The 24169-nt window shown below is 36.1% G+C and overlaps 3 protein-coding genes across 8 annotated transcripts; 1 reads left to right on the forward strand and 2 right to left on the reverse strand.

The window, feature by feature from the left end:
• Positions 1-854: 854 nt before the first annotated feature.
• Positions 855-12920, forward strand: LOC125224351 (uncharacterized). 5 transcript variants are annotated; one of them, XM_089066660.1, is made up of 26 exons: positions 856-1295; positions 1493-1553; positions 2191-2355; positions 2888-2962; positions 3378-3456; positions 4127-4191; positions 4479-4568; positions 5126-5215; positions 5362-5448; positions 5703-5786; positions 6383-6502; positions 7316-7347; positions 7471-7603; positions 7715-8263; positions 8620-9149; positions 9230-9293; positions 9438-9540; positions 9672-9829; positions 10252-10377; positions 10625-10695; positions 11201-11263; positions 11939-12011; positions 12124-12243; positions 12322-12399; positions 12495-12545; positions 12620-12920. In XM_089066660.1, exons 3-26 carry the CDS (start codon positions 2293-2295, stop codon positions 12719-12721), a joined length of 3006 nt encoding a protein of 1001 aa, XP_088922786.1. In that variant the 5' UTR covers positions 856-1295; positions 1493-1553; positions 2191-2292; the 3' UTR covers positions 12722-12920. The 5 variants fall into 5 exon arrangements, with proteins under 5 accessions (XP_088922782.1, XP_088922786.1, XP_088922785.1 ...); XM_089066659.1 differs by having other exon boundaries at positions 1212-1343; XM_089066656.1 differs by lacking the exon at positions 1493-1553 and having other exon boundaries at positions 855-1343.
• Positions 12921-13202: 282 nt separating this feature from the next.
• Positions 13203-16441, reverse strand: LOC125219343 (serine carboxypeptidase-like 51). Of its 2 annotated transcripts, XM_048121293.2 has the most exons (13): positions 16127-16440; positions 15949-16043; positions 15776-15883; positions 15459-15699; positions 15338-15381; positions 15201-15268; positions 15018-15123; positions 14737-14936; positions 14579-14648; positions 14436-14486; positions 14284-14336; positions 14071-14203; positions 13203-13411 (listed from the first exon to the last, which is right to left on the reverse strand). In XM_048121293.2, the coding sequence occupies exons 1-13, from the start codon at positions 16242-16244 to the stop codon at positions 13346-13348; spliced, it is 1353 nt and encodes a 450-aa protein (XP_047977250.1). In that variant the 5' UTR covers positions 16245-16440; the 3' UTR covers positions 13203-13345. The 2 variants fall into 2 exon arrangements, with proteins under 2 accessions (XP_047977250.1, XP_088922801.1); XM_089066675.1 differs by lacking the exon at positions 15776-15883 and having other exon boundaries at positions 16127-16441.
• Positions 16442-17295: 854 nt separating this feature from the next.
• On the reverse strand, positions 17296-21722 carry LOC125223457 (uncharacterized). Its single transcript, XM_048126618.2, has 8 exons — positions 21566-21722; positions 20260-21144; positions 19899-20017; positions 18702-19583; positions 18321-18624; positions 18066-18231; positions 17866-17971; positions 17296-17746 (listed from the first exon to the last, which is right to left on the reverse strand). Exons 2-8 carry the CDS (start codon positions 21010-21012, stop codon positions 17629-17631), a joined length of 2448 nt encoding a protein of 815 aa, XP_047982575.1. The 5' UTR covers positions 21013-21144; positions 21566-21722; the 3' UTR covers positions 17296-17628.
• Between the last annotated feature and the right edge of the window lie 2447 nt (positions 21723-24169).

Below are 24169 nucleotides of genomic sequence, written 5' to 3' on the forward strand. Positions count from 1 at the left end.
TCACACACACACAAAAATTCCCTAAATATTTTGTATATATGATATTATCTAGTAAGTCATGTGTCGAAAGAATTTGATTGTAAATCAGAACGAATATTTAGTTTGATGTTATAGACAAATTTTTAAAATGAAATGCGTATTTTTAAAACAAACGTTAACTATGAATACTCTCTAATTCTCTATATCCAACAATAAAAGTCTCATTTTGTTGTTTTTTATCTATCGACCAATATGACCAATATTACTCTGACTTCATTATTATATTACTCTTACATAACCCAAATTCCACTATTTTCAATTTAGTTACTTTCCATTATAAAAATGCGTAGAGTATTATGCAGTCGTACTATTTTTATAACTCATCTTTCTTCAATTATTTTTATTCTACTTCCCTCCTTCTACGAAAAATAAGACACTTTATGAATGACACGAATTTTAATATAGAATTAGTAAAGTAAGAGATAAGAAAAAAAGGTATGAGAGAAGGAGTGTTGGTGGAATGTGAAGTCCATATCCGTGCCGAAAAGAAATGTCTCTATTATAAAGGGACGGTGGACGGTGGGAGTGAAAGAGAAGTAATGCTAGTTAAATGTGAGATTCATATTATTAATAAGAGAGAAGGAAGAGAGAAAATTTATTTTTTGAATTTGTCTTATTTTTTGTGAATAACAAAAAATGACAAATATGCTATATTTTTGGTGGACGGAGGGAGTATTATATTGAAAGAGAAGAAAATCATTGTTCAGTACCGAAAAAGACAAAAAGTAGATGAAAAAAGTGAATTTTGTTTGGGTGCAGGTGCAGTGAGTTTCCAAATTTCTTCCATCAAATTAATGAACTTTTAAGATCCATCGTTGAAAAGTCTTGACAATCACTCCAAAGTAAACTAATCCTCTAAATTCAATCAACAACCAGATAGTTTCCTCTCTCTGCGCACACACACGCACAGTAACTGCGAGCACCATTGCGCGATTACATGATCTCCGATCTGATCTGGCTGCAATGAGGCGGCGCGATTCAGTCCACAGCGGCGGCGGGGCGTGATTGAGATGCAGTCAGGCGACAATCCATCCACACTTCCGTTTCCACTAAGTCCATTGCTGCTACTGAATGCCGGTGCCGGCGATTTCGGGGAGTGAGGTTTTGAATTGTCGCGGTATTTGTTCCTAGGATCGCTGCTCTTCTCGCGAGAAGCAGGCGGCATGGACTTGTCGAAAGTCGGGGAGAAGATCTACAGCTCAGTTCGCTCCGCGCGCTCAATTGGCCTCCTACCTTCCCCATCCGATCGTCCCGAGGTAGTGGGAATTTTGCTGCGCCGAGCAGCCTCAGATGAGCTGATAATTGTATGTGTGTTGCACTGTGAATACGCTCTGTAAAGTTTATTATTTTGTGGCAGCTGGATTGTGGAGTTTGAGGTTACTCAATCTAAGAGATGTTTATAAGCTCAGTAAAAGTTCCTTTTTTGTTGACGAGTTTGTATTTGTTGCGGTAGGTATAGTGATCCTGGAGCAGAATTTAGTAATTCATGTTTCTTTCAATGTCCGGGCTTATAGGTAACTTTCAAAGATGGCTTAGAGTATTCAATAAACTGCTCGAATATTGATCTTTTATTTAGTCATATTCATTGTTTGTAGCTGCTGAAATTTTGGTTTGTCTCTATAATGAAATTTAGGTCATGTTTGTGCACTGATGGTCATATTGGGGGCTTTTTAGTTGATCAAATGAGCGGATTTTGAAGTACTTATTAAGATTGTTCAAGATAGATGAGTTAAAATTCGCAGATAAGGCTAATGTCTGGAATTCACTGTATGTCTGATTGAAGTTGTCATAAGACCATATCTATCATAAGGCAATCAATTTGATTGTCTTTATTTAGTTATAGTTGAGGCTTGCTGCTATTTCTCTTTCTTTTATATAATGTTGAAAATGTCAAATATCATCTTCCAATAGGTTGATATGATCTTTGATACCTTCTATTGTTTCAATTTCATGAAGAAACAATGAAAGTGGAAGATGAGTAAAAAATGCAACACTATGATTAATATGCAAGGAAAAAAGTGAATCTGCAGAGTGTTACCACACTAAACAAACTGATTTTGTAATTTCAATAGCTATTTCCTTTTCATTCAGGTTGATCTGGAATTCTCAGAGTTATCGCTGACTTTATAAATGCAACTATTCTAAAAACAGGTTCCAGCACGAGCAGCTGCAGCTGCAGCTGTGGCCCGTATTCTTGCTGGACTACCTCCACATCAAAGACATAATTTTTCAATCTCCGAAGAACTGAGTTTCATGTACGGGAGCAGACCTCAAGGTCAAGCTGTAGATGAGCTCGAGAAGGAATTCTATGAGGAGGTTGTTTACTATATTTGTTTAGTGGCAGCATTAATTTTTCGTGTCTCTATATAAGTAAACAAGACAAGGAGACGCATTGAGGTCAAATGATGTCCATAAGCAGTTTAGTGCTCTGTATATGTGGGTAATTACAACTTCAATGAGTATGTAAATACAATTGATCGTTACATGGTAGAACAAGCTTTGGCTTTGGCTTCGTCAATATTGTAGGAGGTGCCTGAATCCTGATTTAAAAATTACAGTTAACCATCTAACTATACAAGTATTCAATGACATACAATACACAGAGGAAAGCTCTTGGAATATGATCGTCGTGTCTTCCAAATTGTTATGTATTATCGGAAATGGAAATGGATGTGGCATCTCTTAGATTTTCTTCCAAATATGTTGCTTTTTCTGCTTAATACGGTGTTAACATAGTATATTTTTAATGCTACTATTATAATAAATGCTTTTGTGTATTTATCTGCGTTTATCTGAAAACCATGAATTAACAGAAACTGCTGTGGATATTCCTTTTTTCTTTTCTCAGGAGTTTGATCCTGTTAGACACATTTTAGAGCAAATCCCCTCTGAAGAAAATGAACCAGCATATTTTGAGGAACAGGTCTCATTCTTTATTGACCTCTTTCTTCTCTCCATCATGTATGTGGCATTGTCGTTACCTTTGATTTGCTTAATGTAACATCAACATCTGTTCTCATGGTCCTATTTGTTTTCTTGTTGATATTCATTTTTATTCTACACATTTCCAGTTTTTCTTTGTTTTCGTTGCATTTATCAGCTGCCCTTATTTCTAGTTATTTACTTTTCTGTCTCATCTTTGTATGCCGCTAGTTGTCTTTTGTTAATACCTAGATCCACTGAGTACTCTCAGCAAGCTATCCCCCTCTGTTCCTTTATCAAGTTTTAGGAGGATGGGGCTGGTGTTGCTGCTTCGTAATTATGCTTCCATTTAAACCAAAATAAACATCTTACCGATCCGCTATTTACAGATCATTCTACGTTGCATTCTTTTATAGGCTGCTCTTCGATTAGCACAACTGGATAGAATTTCCGAGAGCTTGTCGCGCCATGTAATGGAACATCATGAACAAATGGGTGAGTTTCCTACTTCCCTATTTGAGTCCTCTTAAGTTTCCTGGAATGTAGGAAAGTTCTTCTACAGAAACCAGCATTGCTACACTTATATTTGTTTAGTCTATGTGAAGTAGTCTACCTTGCTAGATAACTTTAAATTCCTCTAATATCTTTATTCTTTAGAATCTACTCTTTTGAGCAAACTCCTCAAAGGTGTAACTGGGTTCTGTTGACTCTCCCCTCTTGTTATGCAAACCCTGTGGTAATCATTGTCATACAAGGATCCTTCTAGGATACTCGAAAATAAGGATCTTTAAGCTATTGTATAGTGTATACTGTATACTCGAGTTATTCTCTTTTAGGTACTGACTTACGACAAAAATGCCATAACTTCTTTATGGCAATTGCCGTTTTCCACTCGGAATTGTCTTAGCTATCACTTTTCAGTCTATATTTTTATCCCGCATGATCATCTTGCATAAGTGTGTTGCTTATTTGGATCCCACATTTCAAATCTCATATCCTTGAATTGAATCTAACTGAATCAGTTGCTAACTGATTTGGTCGCACCCAATTTTATCCTTTGGTGACTTGGTCACAGTTTGTACATGTCCTTTAAATATAGTTTTTTGCTTGTATGAAAAATCTAGTGTGTCTGAATTCCTACATTATGGTAATATACTTGTTTCAGTAAATGGGATGAATCTGGTCCGAGAGTTGGAGAAGGACTTGAAGATTGCAAATGTTATCTGCATGGTAAGCAGGTGAATTTTTGCCATTTAACTGCAAGTGATTACAGAGTAGTGTAACTTTTTGAACTTGCTGATAGATCTGATTAGCATTGCTGAACTCATACTTTAATGGTTGTCTGTGCTAAACTGCTCAAGTCTGTAAGATGTGGAAAACAAGTGGATGCCTTCTTTTTTTTTTTTTCCCATTTCCCCGAAGTTCCATATTTGAAATTAGGATTATTGAACATCTTCAGATGATAGTTTCCCTGGAAAGCCAAGGTTGTCACCTTGTGTCCTCTTTCATTATTGCAGAATGGGCGAAGACACCTTACTTCTTCAAGGAATGAGGTATCTAGGGATCTAATTGTTACAGAAAATTCGAAGAAGAAGCAAGTGCTACTGGTAATCTGCTCACCTGAAAGTTTTGGTTGATCATTCCAATCTGTTTTTCTTCTATTGGTTCCCTTCCCATCCAAGCCTTGCAGGCATAGCTTATGGGCAGGTCCTCTAATGGCATCAAGAAAATGCTTTACATTAGACTTTCATATGTGAAATTGATGTTAATGTTTACCTAGAATTAAGATACTGAATATGAAATAATTATTTGGGCAAAATTGTTGATCAGAATTGTCAAGTAGCATTACAATGGATTTCTCATTCATTTTTTTTTCTTTCGTCGATTATTATAACATTGACCTTAAATGACTCTAGTCACTAGTTCTGGTAAGATTTACTTCACTTCAGCTATCTTAGGGCAAGAAATGAATTTTGGTTGGGTATTCTTATTGTATAGTATATCTTTGTATTACATGCTTAGGGGCAGATTCCGTTTGTGATTCTGATTGGAACTAAGTTAGTAACAAGTCTATAATGTTTTTATTTTCTATTAATCCCATAGCCAGCTTTGATTGTTCTAAGGCCATTATTTTACTACCTATATAATTTATTGTAACTTGCAGGGCATGCTTCCCATCTTGTCTAAGCTTCGTCATGCAGTGGGCTTGCAAGTGGCTCTTGATACTTGTGCTGAGGAGAGGAATTTCTCTAAGGTGCTAATAACTTTGCATTATGATTATAGAGGAGTTTTCAGTTCTTTATTTGTTTTTTTCATCATCTTCTGCTGTTAATTTTGCTTCGTATGCATATTTTGGTATTCATGAATATTCTTTCTAAATGCTTACCTTCACATTCTCAGGCTTTCCAAGTACTGCCAGAGTATTTACAACTTTTAGATAGTTTATCAGACCTTTGGGCTGTGCAAGAGATGAGCCTTTATGTTGAGGTGAACTGAACATGCAAATACATAAAAGAAACATGCTTTTTATTTATTCATCGTTGGTGTTTGTGCTTCTTCTTTATGTGTATATTTATGTATATCTTTGGTTAACTTCTATAGTTTCTTACAGTGTGATAATGTTCTGCTTTTATTTTAATAATATAGTAGTATTATTATTATTGTTATTATTATTATTATTATTGTTTTATGTCTCGGGTTTCATTTAATTGGACAATGATTAAGTAACTAATATGGTGCAGGTTTGGTTGGGGAAGACTCTTCAGAAGTTGGATTCACTTCTATTAGAAGTGTGCCAGGACTTCAAAGAGGATGGCTATCTCACTGTTAGTTCCAGATCAGCTTTACATAATATGAAGAGCTAGTCATAAAGTCCTAATTGCTTCCTCATGTTTGTAGATTACTATTGTTATATATGAATACATATTATTCATAATTCCTGATTTTATGTTGAAATATATATCCGTTGGTCATCTTTATCTGTTATGATGCACATTCTTTTCTTTTCTTTTCATTATTGGTTGATGATGACAAAGCATCCCTAAGTCATATTCACGATAAAAAAGACAAAATTAAGATCATAAGTTTTACAGAAGAGCATACTCCATGCTCACTTTCGATAGAAATGCGAAATTTGTTTTAATATGTCAAGTGGTAGTAGCTATTACCATTTAAGTAATTCATCCCATGACCCATAGCATTCAGTGAAATCATGTTATGAATTATTGTCCATCTAAATGAATAGGGTCTGAAATTAATAATTGTTTTAATCTTTACATATTTCCTGACATAGCTGACAAATAAATCTGGTATCCTGATCATCATATGTACTGTTGTTCTCAAGTTCATGGCATGAACAAACACTCATTTACCATATGCTTGAGTGTAAAATAAAGTTTGATTTGTTTTCTGAATTCGGCAGGTGATTGATGCATATGCTTTAATTGGTGATGTTCCTGGTCTAGCTGAAAAAATACAGAGCTTCTTCATGCAGGAGGTTCTCTCTGAAAGTCACTCAGCCTTGAAGACCATTCTGCAAGAGGCAAGAAAATTATTTTCATGAGAATCTAATTGCTTGTTGTTCAAGTAAGGAGGTGATTGATATGATCGAATGGGATAGGAACAAATGATCATTGGTATATGCATTTTCATTCCTATGAAATGTCTTGATATCAAGATCACGGTCCCCAACGGAATCACCCTTCGTAAAGTTGAGAGAACTGTCAGTACGTCCAAACCCAATGGGTTTGTTATGCCCTTTGAGCTAAAACAATTAATATATTAAAATTAGTTTCAATTTTTTTTATTATTGGCAATAATTTCAGATTACTAATTTCTTTTATGACATAAGTAATCAATTAAAATTGTAAAGTACGGAGTACTATTATTGATTTTATTTAAATTTTTTTTGGAACATAATGAATTATATATATGCCTAACAAAATTGAAATGATTCGGAAGATAATTGTTTAGTATACTGGTAACTATTTTTGAGAAAAATTCATCCTTTGTTGTTAACTATTTAGAGGAACTGATTCCATCAAATGTATAATTCTGAAGAAAAAGATAGATAGGCTGCACCCGTATTATTCATAATAAACTGTATTGGGTGTGCTTGAAGCATGGGTAACATCAAGGCATCTTAGCTGCATTACCAGACTGCTAATCTGATCAAGTGTACTTTTATGTAACTTTCCAAAAACACCATGGTATATGCCAAAAGAAGCATGCATCTGAATCACTGTTGTTTATAGGAGCCTTATTTTAAACACCCTCAAATACAATGATTGAGTTGCATACTTTCATAAAACATTAAAAGTTCTTATATGGCTGACACAAATTGCTTGAATTGCAGGACGTTGAAAATCCCAATCCCCAAATTACCAGGTGAGTCAATCTCATCATGTGATTTGGAGTTGGATATATTTTGCCTAGGGGTTTATTTTACTCAGTTTTATGCTTAAATGATGTAATATAATGCTTTTCTTGGCTGTATTTTAATTTTTCCAGGTTGACATACAGTGATTTGTGCACCCAAATACCAGAGTCAAAGTTTAGGCAGTGTTTACAAGCAACACTAGCTGTTCTCTTTAAGCTGATGTGCTCTTACTACATAATTATCAACTTCAAACTTGAAGACAAAGTAAATAGCCACTCTCCACTATATTCTTTTATATTATTTGATATTTTTTTCAATAGAATTGAAAGTGTTAGTGAAACATTGACATTTTAGATGCCCTATTCTTTGTGACAGGTGTCATCATGCCATAACCCAAGTGGTGATGAACATGGTATGCTATCTGGGGTCTCTGAGAGTACTGCCCAAAAAGTTTCTTCTACTTTTCTGGCAGAAGAAGGCTCAGTTACTGCATCAACTGAGAGAGGATCTCGTTTGTCATCAGTGGAAGTAAGTTCGGCATCTGTAACAGATACTGAAGGAACCCATGGCCCTATACTCAACGATCATCCAACTGACGGGGGAAGAGATGATGGAAGTGAAGCATCAAGTAGCGGGTCCCCATGGTTCTTTCTGCGAAAAGATGCTGTGACGTGTGTTTCACTTGCCTTACAAAGAGGATGTAGGAACCTCTGGCAGCTTATCACAAGCCGTATATCAGTTTTGCTTTCATCTTCAGCAGCTTCTTCTACTAGCATTCATCAATTCTTAAGAAACTATGAAGATCTAAGTATATTCATTTTGGCTGGGGAAGCTTTTTGTGGGACTGAGGCTATTGAGTTTCGCCAGAAGGTTAAATCCATTTGCGAAGGCTATTTTGTTGCATTCCATCGTCAGAGTATTTACGTAAGTCCAACTCTACGAGTGAGAGCATATCCGCAGGAATACCGTACTGTTTGTCATGCTTCAATGATTTTTTGAATCTTTCATCTTGTCACAATTATGACTAAAACGTGTTTGGTTAGAAGCATTCATGCAAAATCTATATTCACCATCAGCGCAAACATGTGATAGTTGCAAACATACAGGATTGCCTTTTCGAATAGAAATAGAAAGGTCAAAACTGAATTCATGCTAATTTGATATGAATGTGAAAAATATAGCGTTGAAGTAAGCTGATAAACTTTTACCATGTGTATTTTGAAATAGAAAGGAAATGTAGGATGGAAACTTGAGACTTAGGATCATTATTTGCTTTCCAGGCCTTAAAGATGGTCCTGGAGAGGGAAACTTGGCAGATTTTGCCACCAGACACAGTCCAAGTAGTTAGTTTTCCAGGATTAGTTGGTGATGGAGCAGCTCTCCTTGTTTCATCTGTCTGTTCTCCCCGTGCAAAATTGCTACATGACAGTAAAACAGTTGGAGTAGCTAGTGGGTCAAAGAAGGGTGGATTTTCATATTGGCTTGAAAATGGCAAGCTGTTTTTGCCAAAAGTGAGTGGCAGTTCTGAGGAGCATTCCAACTCCTTCCAGTCCAACGATTTGGCCACACAAGGATCAGAAAATACTAATATGATACCCAGGCAAACTAAATCTTCCTTTGACTTTGACGCAAACCATGTTAATGGGACTATCCCTGAAGAAGAAAATGAGGATCTCCATGCAGATTTTATTGATGAAGATAGTCAGCTTCCGAGTCGTATTACCAAACCCGGTCATTCAAGGCATAGCTCGTTACGTGGGAACAAGGATGATTCGATGGCACAAACAGGATCCTCCCTTAGCGTCCTGAGGTAAAGATCTAAGTTCTTCAATTATGTGTATAAAATGCTGTGGTTCCCATATAAACATTAAGCTCTATTTGCTGAATCAGATCGATGGACAAATACGCACGGTTGATGCAGAAATTAGAGATTGTCAATGTTGAGTTGTATAAGGTAGGCTCCTCTGCTGATAGTTACTTATATCAGCAAAATGCTCCTTTTACTTACATATTTATAGTGATGTCTATGCCTCAATGTTTTTTGCCCTGGTTCTTATCTTAGGCTTTTCTAGTAATTGTATTTTATTATGTTTCACAGGGAATTTGCCAATTGTTTGAGATCTTTTTCTACTTTGTGTTTGAGACATTCTGTGAGCATAATACTCCAACTATTGCTAAACGCACCAATGGTTCTATTCCTCGTAAGTTTTTTATTTCTTCTTTTGCATTTGATAGAAAATTATATTACAATTATCTTCCAAACAGGACAGGTTTTTCGGCATGTTTGCAATAGGTGGCTTCTCCTGAACAAATTTGCTGTTATTTTCCTCAGACAAGGTAAAGACTGCAATAGCAAGAATTTCACAAGAGTGTGACCAGTGGATAAAACATCAACCAGTATCAACATCTTCAAATCCATCATTAACACATGTGGATGTTACCCCTACCAGTCCTCCCAGTCACGTGAATCATTCGTCTTTCGGACTGAAGGTATAATGCCAATGGAGTGCTGTCATGTTTCCATTGATTATTTTACTACTTTAGGAGGGCAACAAGTCTCTTAGATTAAATTGTAGTGAAATAAAGCATGTTCTTATGCGTCACCTATTCTCCTTTCCGCACTAAATCTCGAAGCTTAATCATATGTTGCCCAACTAAAGGTCTAGGCTCAAAGGAGATGTTAAACCAATATGTTGATTTGCAAGGTTCCTGGCCTGTTTGTCTGCTCAACAGTAATCTTGTACAAACATTCCTCCACATGCATGACTTGGTTATGACCACATTACTATTTTTGTGATCTGTAAACTACTATGCTAAAAGATCCCTTTGACACATGATTTTACTGTAAAAGTACTTTTTGGAGTTGTATTTTTGACTAATATGTGAGTAATTGCATTGACATAATGCTGCAGGAAAGATGTGCTGGGGCTGACACTATATCTCTTGTTGCTCAATTATTGCATAGATCCAAAACGCATCTGCCGTCGATGCTTCCACGCAAATATGGAGCACTAGTGGAGGACTTCTATTTTCACATGGTATGTTTTGCAAAATTATTTGGGGTAGTATTCGACTCCATTAGGTACCCACTGATATGTGTATTTATTTCAGAATGCAATAGTTTGGTTTCTCCATTCTTGCTTACTCGTATCTTTCACTAGTTGTTTCTATCATCATTATGAAACTATACCATTCAGAACACGATAATACATAGCCTCTGTAGTTTTTAGTTTCGTGCCCAGAACAGTGTTGTTTGATGTGGGCTGACTGCCCCATCTTTTCCAGGTTGATGCTGTGCCTGATCTTACTCAGCTCATTCATAGAACAACGGCAAAATCGCTACTGCATATCAATGGGTGAGACAAAGAAAAGACAGATCTTATACTTTAAAGTGGTCATCTAATTTATTTTAATTGTTTGTTAGATATCCCTAAGCTGGTCAATGAAATTTCTAATACATCTTATAAAACATCAAATATCTCTGATCTCACATTCCTCATCTCAAGATAGTGTATCTTTTTGTCTTATGTTTCTTATTCTGGTTTTAGTTCAAAAAAAGTCTTAGAAGATCTATTTATTTTTTTAAATCCTATAACTACAGCATTGTTTGCACTGGAAGAGTGATTATTGCTGTTATGAAGGGAAAAAAAGTAATGGCTTGCTTTGGTTGTGCTGCAACATTCTTCTGTCCTGCATATTTTGCTCTTAACTCTTAAACCTATCTCATCTTTGGCAGTGCTGTTATATGTTAAAAACATCGATTGTCTATCTCATGTAGGATATGTTTCCTCTGTTATGGCAGCAGCTTTAGTGTTGCATAGCAATATAATAGTGGTATTTATTGGATGATGGTTTGAGCAGGTATGCTGATCGTATTGCCAGTTCTAAATGGGAGGTGAAAGAGCTTGGAATGGAGCATAATGGGTAAGTTTTCTCAACGCAAGCAATATCTTTAACGTTCTACGTTGTGGATCCATGAACATCAGTTACTTTGTTAGAATAAGAGATTATGATTTTTACAGTATATATTACTATCTACTGATATAATAGTCATATGAAAGGAATGATAAATGTGTTAATCCTATATTATATGTCAAAGTGAATACCTCCACAGAGCAAATGCCAAACCTGAAGAGTGCACCTGTAAATATTCAAGAAAAAGAAACAGTACAATTATTTATTGGGTTGCATATTATAAATATTAACAGTATCTGAAGATCACTAGCTGGTCATTATATATATGGAGATAACACGATGAACCATTCTGAATGAAGAAGTGAGACAGGATTAAGAATGAATATGAATGACCACAGCATAACGCAGTTGGTTACTTTTTCAAGGAACAATCAAACTAATTACTGAAGCATTAGAAGGAATTGGATGACAGATTTAATTCGTTAATCATTATAGCTATCTCCTAATGCAGTGCTATAATACATTGTAAAGATTTTGCAAATTCAGTTAAATTTTCGATAGATATGTCTTTCCACATTGAACTTGAACTTATTGATTTTCTGTATTTCTGAGCATGATCAGCTATGTGCATTCATGTGCTTTCACTGTGGTTGAAAAATTAATTGGTATACCTCATGTTATTAGGTATGTTGATTTATTATTGGGTGAATTTAAGCACTACAAAACAAGGATTGCTCACGGGGGTATTCGGCAAGAGGTAATGAATTTCAAATCATTCACTACTGCTGCCTAAAATCAAAATGGAAACTCTAGTATATTTCTCGTATCCATGTGGATATGCAAAGTCACTGATGTCGGTTCTATACCAGGTTCAAGATCTCCTCCTAGAATATGGAGTTGAAAATGTTGCTGAAACTCTGATCGAGGGCCTATCTAGGGTGAAGAGGTGTACTGATGAAGGACGGGCACTCATGTCACTGGATCTTCAGGTACCATTTTACTTCCCACTTCCATGATACGATTTATGGTTTGTTTTCCTTATTTGATTTGGACTACTCCTCTTCCAGGTTCTAATAAATGGCCTAAAGCATTTTGTCTCAATTGATGTACAGCCAAAATTGCAGATAGTAGAAACTTTCATCAAGGTTGACAGATATATTTATCCTTTAAATATAGATACAAATATAGATATATCTGTGTTGAGTTTCCAACCACTTAGCCGTTGTCACTTTATACGCAGGCATACTACCTTCCAGAAACCGAGTATGTCCACTGGTCGCGTGCTCATCCGGTATAATATCTTAGCTTATTATGAGTCTAACTAAATGGGTCTGATGAATCTTATATATGCTTTTGATTGTGCAGGAATATAGTAAGAGTCAAATAGTGGGGCTTATCAACCTGGTGGCAACCATGAAAGGCTGGAAAAGAAAAACCAGGTTGGAGATCATAGAGAAGATAGAATGATGTTACGTTTTCGGTGTTGTATTCCTTGAAAAGTTTTGCAGTCTTTTTCACGAATTTTTGTATTTATATATATGATCAATCCAGTTACTCGGATTGAACACTGCACAATTTTTATAGGATCCAATTGAGGTTGTATGTGTGTAATATGTAATATATTTTCTGCCTGATCAATGGTAAGGATTTGTATATTTGAATCAAAGACTAGGCCCAGTTGATAAGAGGCTTGAGTTCATATCCTTTCAAAAGTAGGCCCATTTACAACTTTCTTTATTATTGAAGAAAATGCATATCGATTATAACCTGTTTAAAAATAATTCGTCACCTTATGTTATTCAACATTTCAACTGCTTTCAGTATCTATTCAAGGCGGATATATTCTCTCTTTTATAATAGTGTTCGGTTTTGTAGATAAAATAGTACCAAGATATAATCTCTATGAGTACGTTAAACAAAGCAGAGATTAAGATATTGCACATAAACAAGACGTCTAATAAATATACATCATTGCTAAACAAATAATCATAGAGTACAAATAATATATTTGCAATTACAAGAGGGATATTATTATGATAATTTATTTAATTCCTATGTCAACACATTCTACCAGTTCTTGAAGGAGGCCATCTATTTAGAATTGGTTATCACGCTGTTTATCATGCTTAATGCCACACACGGTTGATCAACGGGTACCTGAAATCAAATCTAAATTAGTTAAATTATGTCACATATCTCTGTGTATATTAATAATCAAAGTCCAAAAATAGAATTATATGTACATCATATAATATTATTGAAAATACACAGCTTCCTATTAATTTATGCTTATTTTCCCTTTTCGATTGACAGTTTCACTTGAGTGTGGAATTTGAAATTGAAGATGTCACGCTACGCAAAACGCAAAACACAAAACTGCAGAAAAAGGCTGACCAAGTATTGACTTTCAAGCAATAATGCATACTATTATTTACTTGTACCATTAAAAGAATGTCACCTTAGTACATGTACTATCGATAAATTATTAAAGTACTCCTACTTGATTACAATATTTCAAAATGTTTCATGAATATTTAGACTAGGAAAGGACCAAACATGCGTGTAGTCTTGGGATTCTGTGGAATTCATTAGGCCAGACATGTGCACTGGTATTTTTACCATCATCTATTTCGTTATGTATTTATTTATATACAACGTGTTTGGTAGGGGTGATAATTCATCTAGGGATGAAAATTTATGAAAAAAAATGTTATTTTTGTTCATAGATTTCCATCCCTAGACGAGTTATCACCCCTACCAAATATGGCCAAACATGGCCTAAGGATTCGTAGCAATAATAGAGTAAAATATCTTACAAAATGACCAGCTCCAAGAATCCAATAGAAATGCAAATTTTTGTAGGATTTGGTGAAGCCCTTTGTTATTCTCTCTTTCTCACAATACATTGGTGTTCTCTCCATGCTTAAGAAAGTTTTAAGCCCACCCCACCTGAAAATTAATAAATAATGTGATATCAATTACTACTGAAAAAATAAACATAATCAATTGATTTGAAAATAATTTATTACTTGAGCTTTTCAACCCATGCTTCAGTTCCCTTTGTGGAGCAAATGACATCAAGCTACAATAAAAACACAACAAATAAGTCATACTAGTTTACAACATACCAAAATCTATAAAATGCTCACACAAAAAATAAATCAAGATTCAAAAAAATTACTTGACCACTATATATAGTGAGATTGACTCCTTTAGCTAGAAGCTGATCCACCTACAAAACATCCAAAACTGAATTAATGAAAAAAAAATTACAATGGCAACATATGTATAATGTTCTATTCTCATATCATCAACAGGCTGTACCTCATCAATCCTAGGTTTCATGAAATCTCCTTCCAATGCTGAAAAAACAGAACCTGATTGGCCTCCCCATCTACCACAAAGCATCATTGATACTAATCAATGTTTATGTTAACATCATCAACAACACCAACACTCATGTTAAGAAACAATCAACTCACTCAACATTTTGAGGTATGTTGAGTTTCTTCTTGATCACACCATTCATTAGGGTATTGATATCACCATCACCACCCGGAGTATCCCGCCTCAACGAATTCAGATATCTTGAGTATCGCCTGATGGAGATCTGTTGTGATAGCTCAGAGGCTGACAAGGACACAGGGTCCATCCCTGAATCCAGCAAGAAGTTGTAGAAATCCTGCGAAACAGCACCCACCGAACCTTAGTCGATGTTCTAAAGCCACATTGTCGGTATTTCTAATCAAATGTTTTAGTTTACCACTGAATTACTGCTGGAACTGATCACACCTTCAAGATCACTCCATGATTCTGTTGCCTCAACAAACTTGCCTGCCTCAATTTGTTGCTTAATCTGCTCAGCAATACTGTTTTTCAAATATTTATTGTTAGAAAATACTCCAAGAAATTTCTGACCAAAAAATCAAGATGCAAGTTTTTAGACCTATTTGATTTCTTGAGGCCATTGTTGTCCAGCCTTGAGACATCTTTTAGAAGAGGGCCCCATGAAAACTGCATAATCATGTGACAATCATAAAGGGTTCACTTACATGTTGCAAGAATCAAACAAACAAGACACACCACAAAATCTTCTGGTGAAATCCAGGTATCCCCCAATGCAATTCCTATGAAGTAGCATAAAAAGAATATTTAAATTCAAGATTCCCATCCTTTATTTTTGAAATTTTACACTTGCAATTACCTCCAAGTTTAAGCTTTAACTTGCCAGCTTGAATTGCTTTGAGAGCAGATAATCCAAGAGTGACAGCATATTTTCCTCCATAAGATTCAGCCACAATATAAAGAGGGCTTTTTTGGAGAGTCTCATTTTTATTGAAAATCTCAATCAAAAGTGTAGTTAGATCATCAGCAGCTTCATAATCAGTTTTCACCAGCAATTCCAGATCCTCCACATAACTGTATCCTGTCCCAACTGGATTATCCTACACCAAAAAAAATAATGAAATACATCTTAAAGAATGAAGAATATGCATGATAAGTGGATAATGTCATTCTGACCACAAAGAGGAGATCAGCTTTTGTGAGCCATGTGGAATTTCTTGGCTTCAAATAGGTGTCTAAAGGCCCAATCTCCTCAAAATTACCAATCCCAACCCCAGAAGCACCCTGATGAACCAGCAATCAAAATTAGAGCAATACTGTATAAGAGAATAATTAAAAAAGAAACTCACAGGTCCACCCTGCAGCCAAAGAATGATAGGCCAAGGCTTGTTGGGATCTTCAGTTCTGTGTGGACTTGTGTAATACCACCAAAACATATGGGCTTCTGCTCATTATAGAGTGACACAGAGAATCAGAGCAGAAAATTGATACTCCTACTTAAAAAGAAATTAAAGGAGCAGCACTTACTGGGCCTGACTTGAGCATAGCCCCATGATTCTGATCCATCATCTGTTCTTACTAAAGATCCTTGAAGCAACAACAAAACTGAAACAAGAAGAGAAAAGCCGATATGGGAGTTCCCCATTTGTAATTAAAAATGGTTGCAGAAATGTGGAGGTGAAACTAGCACGGACTCTCAATGGTTGCGTGACCTCCTCCTACTTATCTTTAATACTACTAGCCTACTAGGAGTAGTAAATAATCAGAAAAGATAAAACAATATTTAGTGATGGATTAAAAGTGGGCATCGGCCGAATCATTAGCTCTCTTTCAAGTCTACTTTCTTTGTTTCCCTTTTGTTTTACTCCCAAACCCAAAATTTGCTTTTATTTTGCTTTTAATAAACGAGTTCATTTGTTTGGAAATTTATCTTTGCTTGAATACTACTCTTTGTATTACTAACACGTATTGGTAATTGGTATTACTACTAATAAAATTGAGCTTTAGCGAGCAAAACTTATCCATCAAACATTATGTTGAGTAATTATTGAGTACTCTAATTAGCAAGCATAAAAAAGACACGTAAGTAGGATTTTTATAGCAGTCACCTTGGTGCATGAATTCAGGATAAATCCTTTAAAAGAAGGAACGCCAAAACCGCATGCATGGATCAATTGCCCCAAAATCATGCAACGCTATTCATCGACTGGGATTCGGTCACACAGGACCAACTCACTTGATGGATGGCTCGTAGCATAGCATACCCGGGCCCGTGGGTTCTCCTGATTCTAGATTCTAGTGTTTTTATTCGGCCCTCTTATGTTTTTCTCTCATCAAGTATAACTAGTCTTACACTTTAATTAACAAGAAACTCAGTTTCTCTCTTTTTTAAGGAAGATAAATATTTATAAAATTCCTTTCTCAAGCTTGTATAATCAATTTCTAATTCCTTTTCCATCTCTTTCTTCCATCAATTAGAAAAGCAAATCTTGGATAAACACACTCATGGATCTCCATGTGAAGATTCTCATCAATTAATGCCTATTAATGTTTTTGGCGTACCAAGTCAGCACTCGTGATGATCAACTGTCCTATGAAATTATTAGCATCATAAATATATATTAATTCGTAATTTAGCATAAATTTGTATAATTTGAAAAATAAATACAATGATATGCCAAACATACTGAGGAGAATAATCACTCCAAATAAATATGGAGTATTTCAAAGTCTCCAATAATGCAGCCCATAATTCATTTAGTACTACACCAGTGCAATGCACCAACCAATTAGCAACCTCTCATGCTACTATGTATTCACAGCAGAAGGCATCCAAAATACCAATGACTTTCAGGTCAGATATATCACCTACTTTGGTTAAACCTTAAATCTAGATGCTCATCAATTTATTAATGACGTCAATCACTTGCAAAATGAAGGTTTCTGTAAGGAAAAAGATCTCCATCATCAAGCAATTTCCTCATTCTGAATCAGATATATCTACTATGCTCTAAATTTCTTTAATTCATTCACTGGATAAAGTAAGCTCGGACGGCCTCGACTACTGGGGCGCGGCACATCGGACACTTCCCTGTATCCTGGATCAGTTTCTCAGCACACTTGGAACAGGTACACATGTGACCACATCTGCATGTTCACTTTCATCAGAAATTTCATAATGAAAAATTTGATGGAGAAAGATTATTTCACAGCAATCAAAGAAAAAAAAAGCCTTTTGACATGGTAATAATCAGTGGATTAGTTACCTGTACAGTAAGGTATCGATGTTGCTGTCGTGACACAAGCAGCAGATTCCTTTCCTTACAGAATCCCATTGAGACTCCTCGTGAAGAGGTACCTTATTCGATGTGCCTGGATTTCATATGGTGAAAATGGTCATTGGGGAAAAGATGAAGCTAGATGTTGTTACCAACAAAGATTTATATTCCATCATAGTCAAACTTGCCTTTTGTTAAGAAGGAGCGGTTTAAAGCAGCAGAAACCTCTTGCTGCACTGACCGTTGCAGCTCAATTTGCATGTCCATGCACTGTTCCAGCATGCTTTGCATGTTGTTCAACCTTTGCTGAAGCCTGGCCATGTTGTTTCTCAACTCATTCACCACCTCCCACTCCTATTACACGTTAACCGGAAAGATGCGCGCACAACATTTAGAACAACAGATCAAAGTCTCCCAAAATGGATTAGGAAATGTGAAATTACCATTCCAAAATGCTGACTCAAGCTGAAGTGAGGCAAGCTTGCCCCCTGCATTTCCTCGTCCCATAGTGGCTGGGGAGTGGATACGAAGGAAGAAGCTGGATCAAATGAATTTCTTTCTGTAGCCTCCATAGCTCGATCAACATTTGGTTGCTGTTGCTGGTCTTGATCAACTAGGCTAGGAGAAGAAGATTCATTCTCCAGTTCCCACTCAGGAGAAGTGAGAACTTGCCTTTCCACGTGAGATTGTAGCACCTGGTCAAGGCTCTCACGGAAACCACTTCGAAGAAGACCAGAGACGCGTCTCCTGCATCAAAAAGAAAATTTGAATCAGTTACTTCAATCTGGCGGAGATGACACGAAATAATATTTAATTTTGCGTACCGGCTGAAAAGTTCTCGAAGTTCAGTACTGTGTACATTGTTGTCATCAGAGTAATAGAACGCATTTAGTCTTCCAACGGAATCACCAACCTCTCTAGAAGGTATAGCCAGCCAACTATCGATAGCATCCTGTAAGACGTGGTTTGGCCAGTCATCATGTGATTCTTGCATCTGATCTTGCTCTGCAGCATTGTTATCAGATGTGTCTCGTAACAACTCGTTACCGGGGGTTTCCTGCCAGATTCTAGCCATAGATTCTCCGCTCGTGTCCACCCATTCTTCATTGTTGGTCACAGAATCAACTGGCCTATCAAATTGCTCGTCCATATTTCCTTCCATGTCAACAGTAAGTGCACCAGATTCCTCGTCATAACTCACACCACTTCTCGATTCATAAAGAGAGTGTAGTGTGTCAGTTTCTAGTGAAAATTCGTTGCTAATGGTTACAGTCATCTCTCCTCTGCCTATGACAATACCAGCTCCCTCGGCATTGGACATTTGCTCAGTTGCCTTGCCCTCCAAAAATTTGCCCTCAGTGGTATTAACACTTCCAACATCAGACGGAACATCTCGCTGACTAACATCAATGTACGAAGATACTTCTTGCACATGCCCCTCATTTCCAGAAGAAACATCTTCCTCATTACCAGAATCGTGCACAGCTTTTTTACCTACTGCAGTTACTTCTCTTCCGAATTCCCGCCGATTCCCATGTCTATCCGCATCACTTTCCAAGTCGGGTATTGCAGAATTTGTGGCTATCCCTCTTTCTTGCAATGTAGACTCTAATTTAGAAAATTTTTGATCACTCAACCAAGAATCAGATTCAGCACTGTTCGTTGAAGTGGAAGCAGATTTTTCCAATTTAGAAAGGAATCCTTCCCTATTTTCCCATATTATGATACAGTTAGTTTAACAGGAGAAATAAATATGCACATGCTAAGGCTTAGCATGTTCAACCGTAAGTTTCAGTTAGCTTCTTTAGAGTGAAGGTAAGCAACATCAACAGCAGAAAATAGAGACGAGAATCATCATTCACACCCTAAAATTACAACCCAAAATCAAGCATATCATAATTGAATATCAGGAATATGATAAGATACAACCTAAACCTACAGTGATACACATTCGGATTACAGATCCAAGATGGATAGTCACCAGCTAACGGCTAACAAATTGGTGGAGAAGCAGGGAATACCTGAGGCCAGAGACAGTATGCTGTTGCCTTAGCAAACCCAGTTCTCTTGCAGCTACAGAAGATGGTCTGATGTCTGGTATCATTGTTTCGTTTCTTAAGAATCTACCCCTAAGCAAAGCCTGAAGTTGGCGTGTATTAGTTAGTGAGATCAACAGGATGATCAAAACACTCATTATTGATCTTACCAATCAAATAAAACCTTCATAAAGGTAAACCTTGTATCCATCGTGAACAGACTCCACGACAGTTAAACACAAAATCAGTATCATGTGAAGCAGGTTAGGACAAGACGGTGCAAGGTCAAGATACTTAGCAATCTAACATAGACATAACATAATGCGAGGTGATCATAAAGAATCACCTGTATGCGATTGCGGTGGGTGAAATTCGACACGGGCCTGTGCTCCAACAGACCCTGAAGCTCTGCCTTCCTCTCACACTGAGCCCTCTGGAGAAGATCAAGCAGAGTTTGTCTGCCACATAATCTGCGAATGGGCCGACATGCAGTAGTCTCACAATGGGAGACAGCCATTCCTCCACGCACCTGCCCAATACGAGAAACGGCCTCAGCACCTCCATCTCTGACCAATTCCTGATCGTTTCTCTGCTGGGAATTCGTCTGCCCCCATTCACTGATAATTCTCACTCTTTCACTCTCATTCTTACCAAGCCATTGTGGCCCTGAACAGTTACTTAGATGGAAACCGTTAGACGAATGGCCCATGGCGCCACTGTTCGTCCATTCTTGAAATATCTGTCTCACTCTTTCCCGTTCTAATTCTCCCATGTCACTTGATTGTCCGGATACGATACTATTGCTATCATCACGGTGTATCTCCGAACCTGTAACTGCTCGAGCCTCGGTATCATAAGCATCTTCGGAGATATCACATTCGTGCCCATTATCACTCCTTCGGGCAATTCTCTGCCCCCTTGATCTATAAGAAGGGCTTGCCACGTGGTCACCCTCGAGCTCTCGCCACATCTTCAAAAGAGAAGATGCACGGGTGCGAGGCGTGCCAGGCTCATCACTCCACTGCCCCGACACACTGGATTGGGAGTCCCGAAAGAAAGGACTAAAAGCAGATACATTATGCATACCGGCCACAGCCATTGTTTAACCTCGATCACAATATAGCGGTGCTTAAATGAGTCCTCCTAGGTCAATGAGTCAATCCATCGTAAACAGGAGTCTTCATCACCCCTTCTAATCAGATTAAGAGTCAACACAAACATAAAGCAATGCCTGCAAAAAAGATATTGAAAATTCTACTTGGATAGTTGGCAATCAAGTGCAAAAGCGATCCAATATATGCTAGATTCTTGAAATGCTTATCCAGACTTCAAAGGGGGAAAATAAAGATCTTAAGATGCTAACAAAATTAGGGATTTAATAAATGAAAAGCGAAAAGGTAGTGTCTTGCATATCCATCTTGTCCCTGACCAGTGACAGCTCAACCAAAGGGAAAAGCAACCGCCAACATTCAAAATTTGCTGAAAATTTCATAATTGAATCAAGAAAAGAATCCAATTTGGGATTAGATATACACTAATTACATCAACTCCACCTAGAGTCGCACAGATTGTAATAGCAAACCAAGCGAGACAAATATCACCGTGACCATATATTTTGAATAAGTAAGGGATAATAAAAGAAAATAGTGTACCTTTGCAAATACTATGCGAGCTCACTTCTTCTTCACATTCAGTGCTCCAATTTAGAAGGAGAGGAGGAGAAGTGAATAGAGAAAGAAGCGGTTGAAAAGTAGACAATCTAGATTCTAGAAAGAGAAAGAGAGGGAAAGAGGTGGGATTAGTTTATACGTTTGAACAAGTGACAACAGCCTAAAAATGGAAAATTAATCTCCTAATTTACTAACCTAGGAAATTTTGCCGTGATTCAATCGTCTCTTTTTCCCTATGAACTCGTGTATGGTCGCCACGTGTTGCGTGTTATTAGCTTCCTGTTTTTTTAAATTATTGGCAAAAGCACCCCTTATCTTTTGTGTTGTAATGTATCCAACTAATTACTGAAGTAGTAGTTGTTGGTATTCATTCCATGTGCTTTGCACTTTTAATATTTGGACCCTTTATATATTATTTTATGGCATTAACTTGATTTTTAGATTTCAAGAGACAAATATGATATTTTGCGTACTTGTTTAGGTTGGTTGTCACATTAATGTCATGTTGAAAAATCACATTTTGAACAAAATTTCCATATGACATAATGGTCTTATTTCTACTCTTAACTGGATTTATTTTGGCTAAGTATCTCTAGAAATTGGCATGTATTGGAGCAAGACGCTGATATAAGTGATTGTTCCACACTAAAAAAAATGAAAATAGGTATTGTTATACGAAGTTGGAGAAATTTTTGTGTAGAAGAAAATCTGAAACCACGTGGCCTCTACTGGAATTACAGGAATAATGAGGTCAATTATTATACGAGACCCACATTTTGATCATGCTGCGGATTCTCCATTTTGAGTCATTCAAAAAGATGAGGATTATAACACATCTAAAATCACAAACCAAGTTATACCGCAAACTTTTGGGCATAGTTTAACACCTTCTCAATGAAGCACGATTCAACAGTTAGGCACAAAGCAAATAATAAGCGTTAATTGAATATCGATTATATCTAAGCGACTAATAAAAGTCTCTAGTTAAGAGTTTTTCTTTCTTTTTTTTTTTTTAATATTTTTTTGGACACAATTAGTTTTATTTTACAATTTAATAGAGTTAAGAAAACAATATCTGATGTGCTACACAATTAGTTTTATTTTACAATTTAACTAACGAATGGTATCCACTATCCATTCGATTAAAAATATACAAAAAAATTAAGGCCTCTCTAAAAGAAAAGAAAATAAATTGGTGATCCAAGTATCAAAGTTTAATGAGTGGTTAAAGTAATTGTTTTTTAGTAGGAGTATATTCTTTATAAATTTCGAAAACCGTGCATAATTGTACTGGTCATACTCGCTTCGTCCGTCATTAGGCGTCCTATTTGAATTTAGCACAACTTTTAAAAAATACTTATGAAAGAAAAAATATTGGAATATGAGATCTATTTTTAGATATTAGTTTTACAATAGAAAGTAAGTGAAATGAGTTAGTGGAAGTGATTGTAAAAATAAATAGGGACTTTAAATGGTGAATGAACTAAAATGATAACTCGGGATTGCTAACGGTGAATGGACGGAGAGAGTAGTTAATTAGTGTTTGATTACGTTTTCTCCTTTGCTACATTATTATCGTAGTAGTGTAATTTCCATAATGTAAATTTCAATTTCTAAGCAATAAGGCCTCTAATTAAAATTTAATTAATTTTATATCTCTTTATTGTAAACAGAGGTCGTACTGTTTTAGGTCTCTAAATAAACAATACGCACATTATTGAAATTGTAATTATGTGCAAGTTATACTTAGTACTCCCTCCGTCCCCAAAGAATATACACTTTGGGTTGTATACGAGTTTTAATATAAAATTAGTAAAATAAGAGAGAAGTAAAGAAAAAAAGTATTTAAAGTATTTTTAGTGAAGAATAGGTCTCACCCTACTAGAGAGAAATGACTCCGATAATTAGATAGTGCATATTGTTGTGGGACGGACTAAAAAGGAATGAATGCATATTCTTGCATATATAATGAGACGGAGGGAGTATATAGTATTAAGCGTGAAATCAACCGTATTGATCTACTTAATTAGAATTTATGAATCAGCTTAGTTTCTAGTTAATACATAATGAATGATAATTTATAAGTACTATAAATATTCTTCAAAGTTTTAGAAAAGTAGAGTAATTTTCACTTTTGTTGTTGTTTTTGTTTGATTTATCCAGGATTACTGCAAATGGACTTGTCTTCTACATGGGACCTGGGACCTGGGACCGGTCTAGTTCGGAAATTCAGATTCAACAACTCCACTTTCCAAAAGTTTATAATTTAATGAATTTATTTTATTCATTTGATTTTTGTTCGTGGAAATAAAAGTAAATCACATGACCACTATTTGTTGAAAAATACTCATATCGTTTCGAAATTCCAAACAACCCATGTGTAGTAAAAACATCAAAAGGCAAAACCTCGTTGATTTAATTATTACATATACTATCGTAAGTATATATAAGTGTAATTTATTAGTACTATAATGGATTCTGTAAGTACTTCTTCCACCGCTCTATAGTAGAAGTAGAAGTAGAAGTAGAAGTAGTAGTAGTATTTATTATGGGTATTAATATTGTGTTAAATGAATTGTGAAAATA

The sequence above is a fragment of the Salvia hispanica genome, chromosome 1 (assembly GCF_029641045.1).
Source record: "Salvia hispanica isolate PSC_SH4W2 chromosome 1, Shi_PSC_v1, whole genome shotgun sequence".
Classification (NCBI taxonomy): Eukaryota; Viridiplantae; Streptophyta; class Magnoliopsida; order Lamiales; family Lamiaceae; genus Salvia; species Salvia hispanica.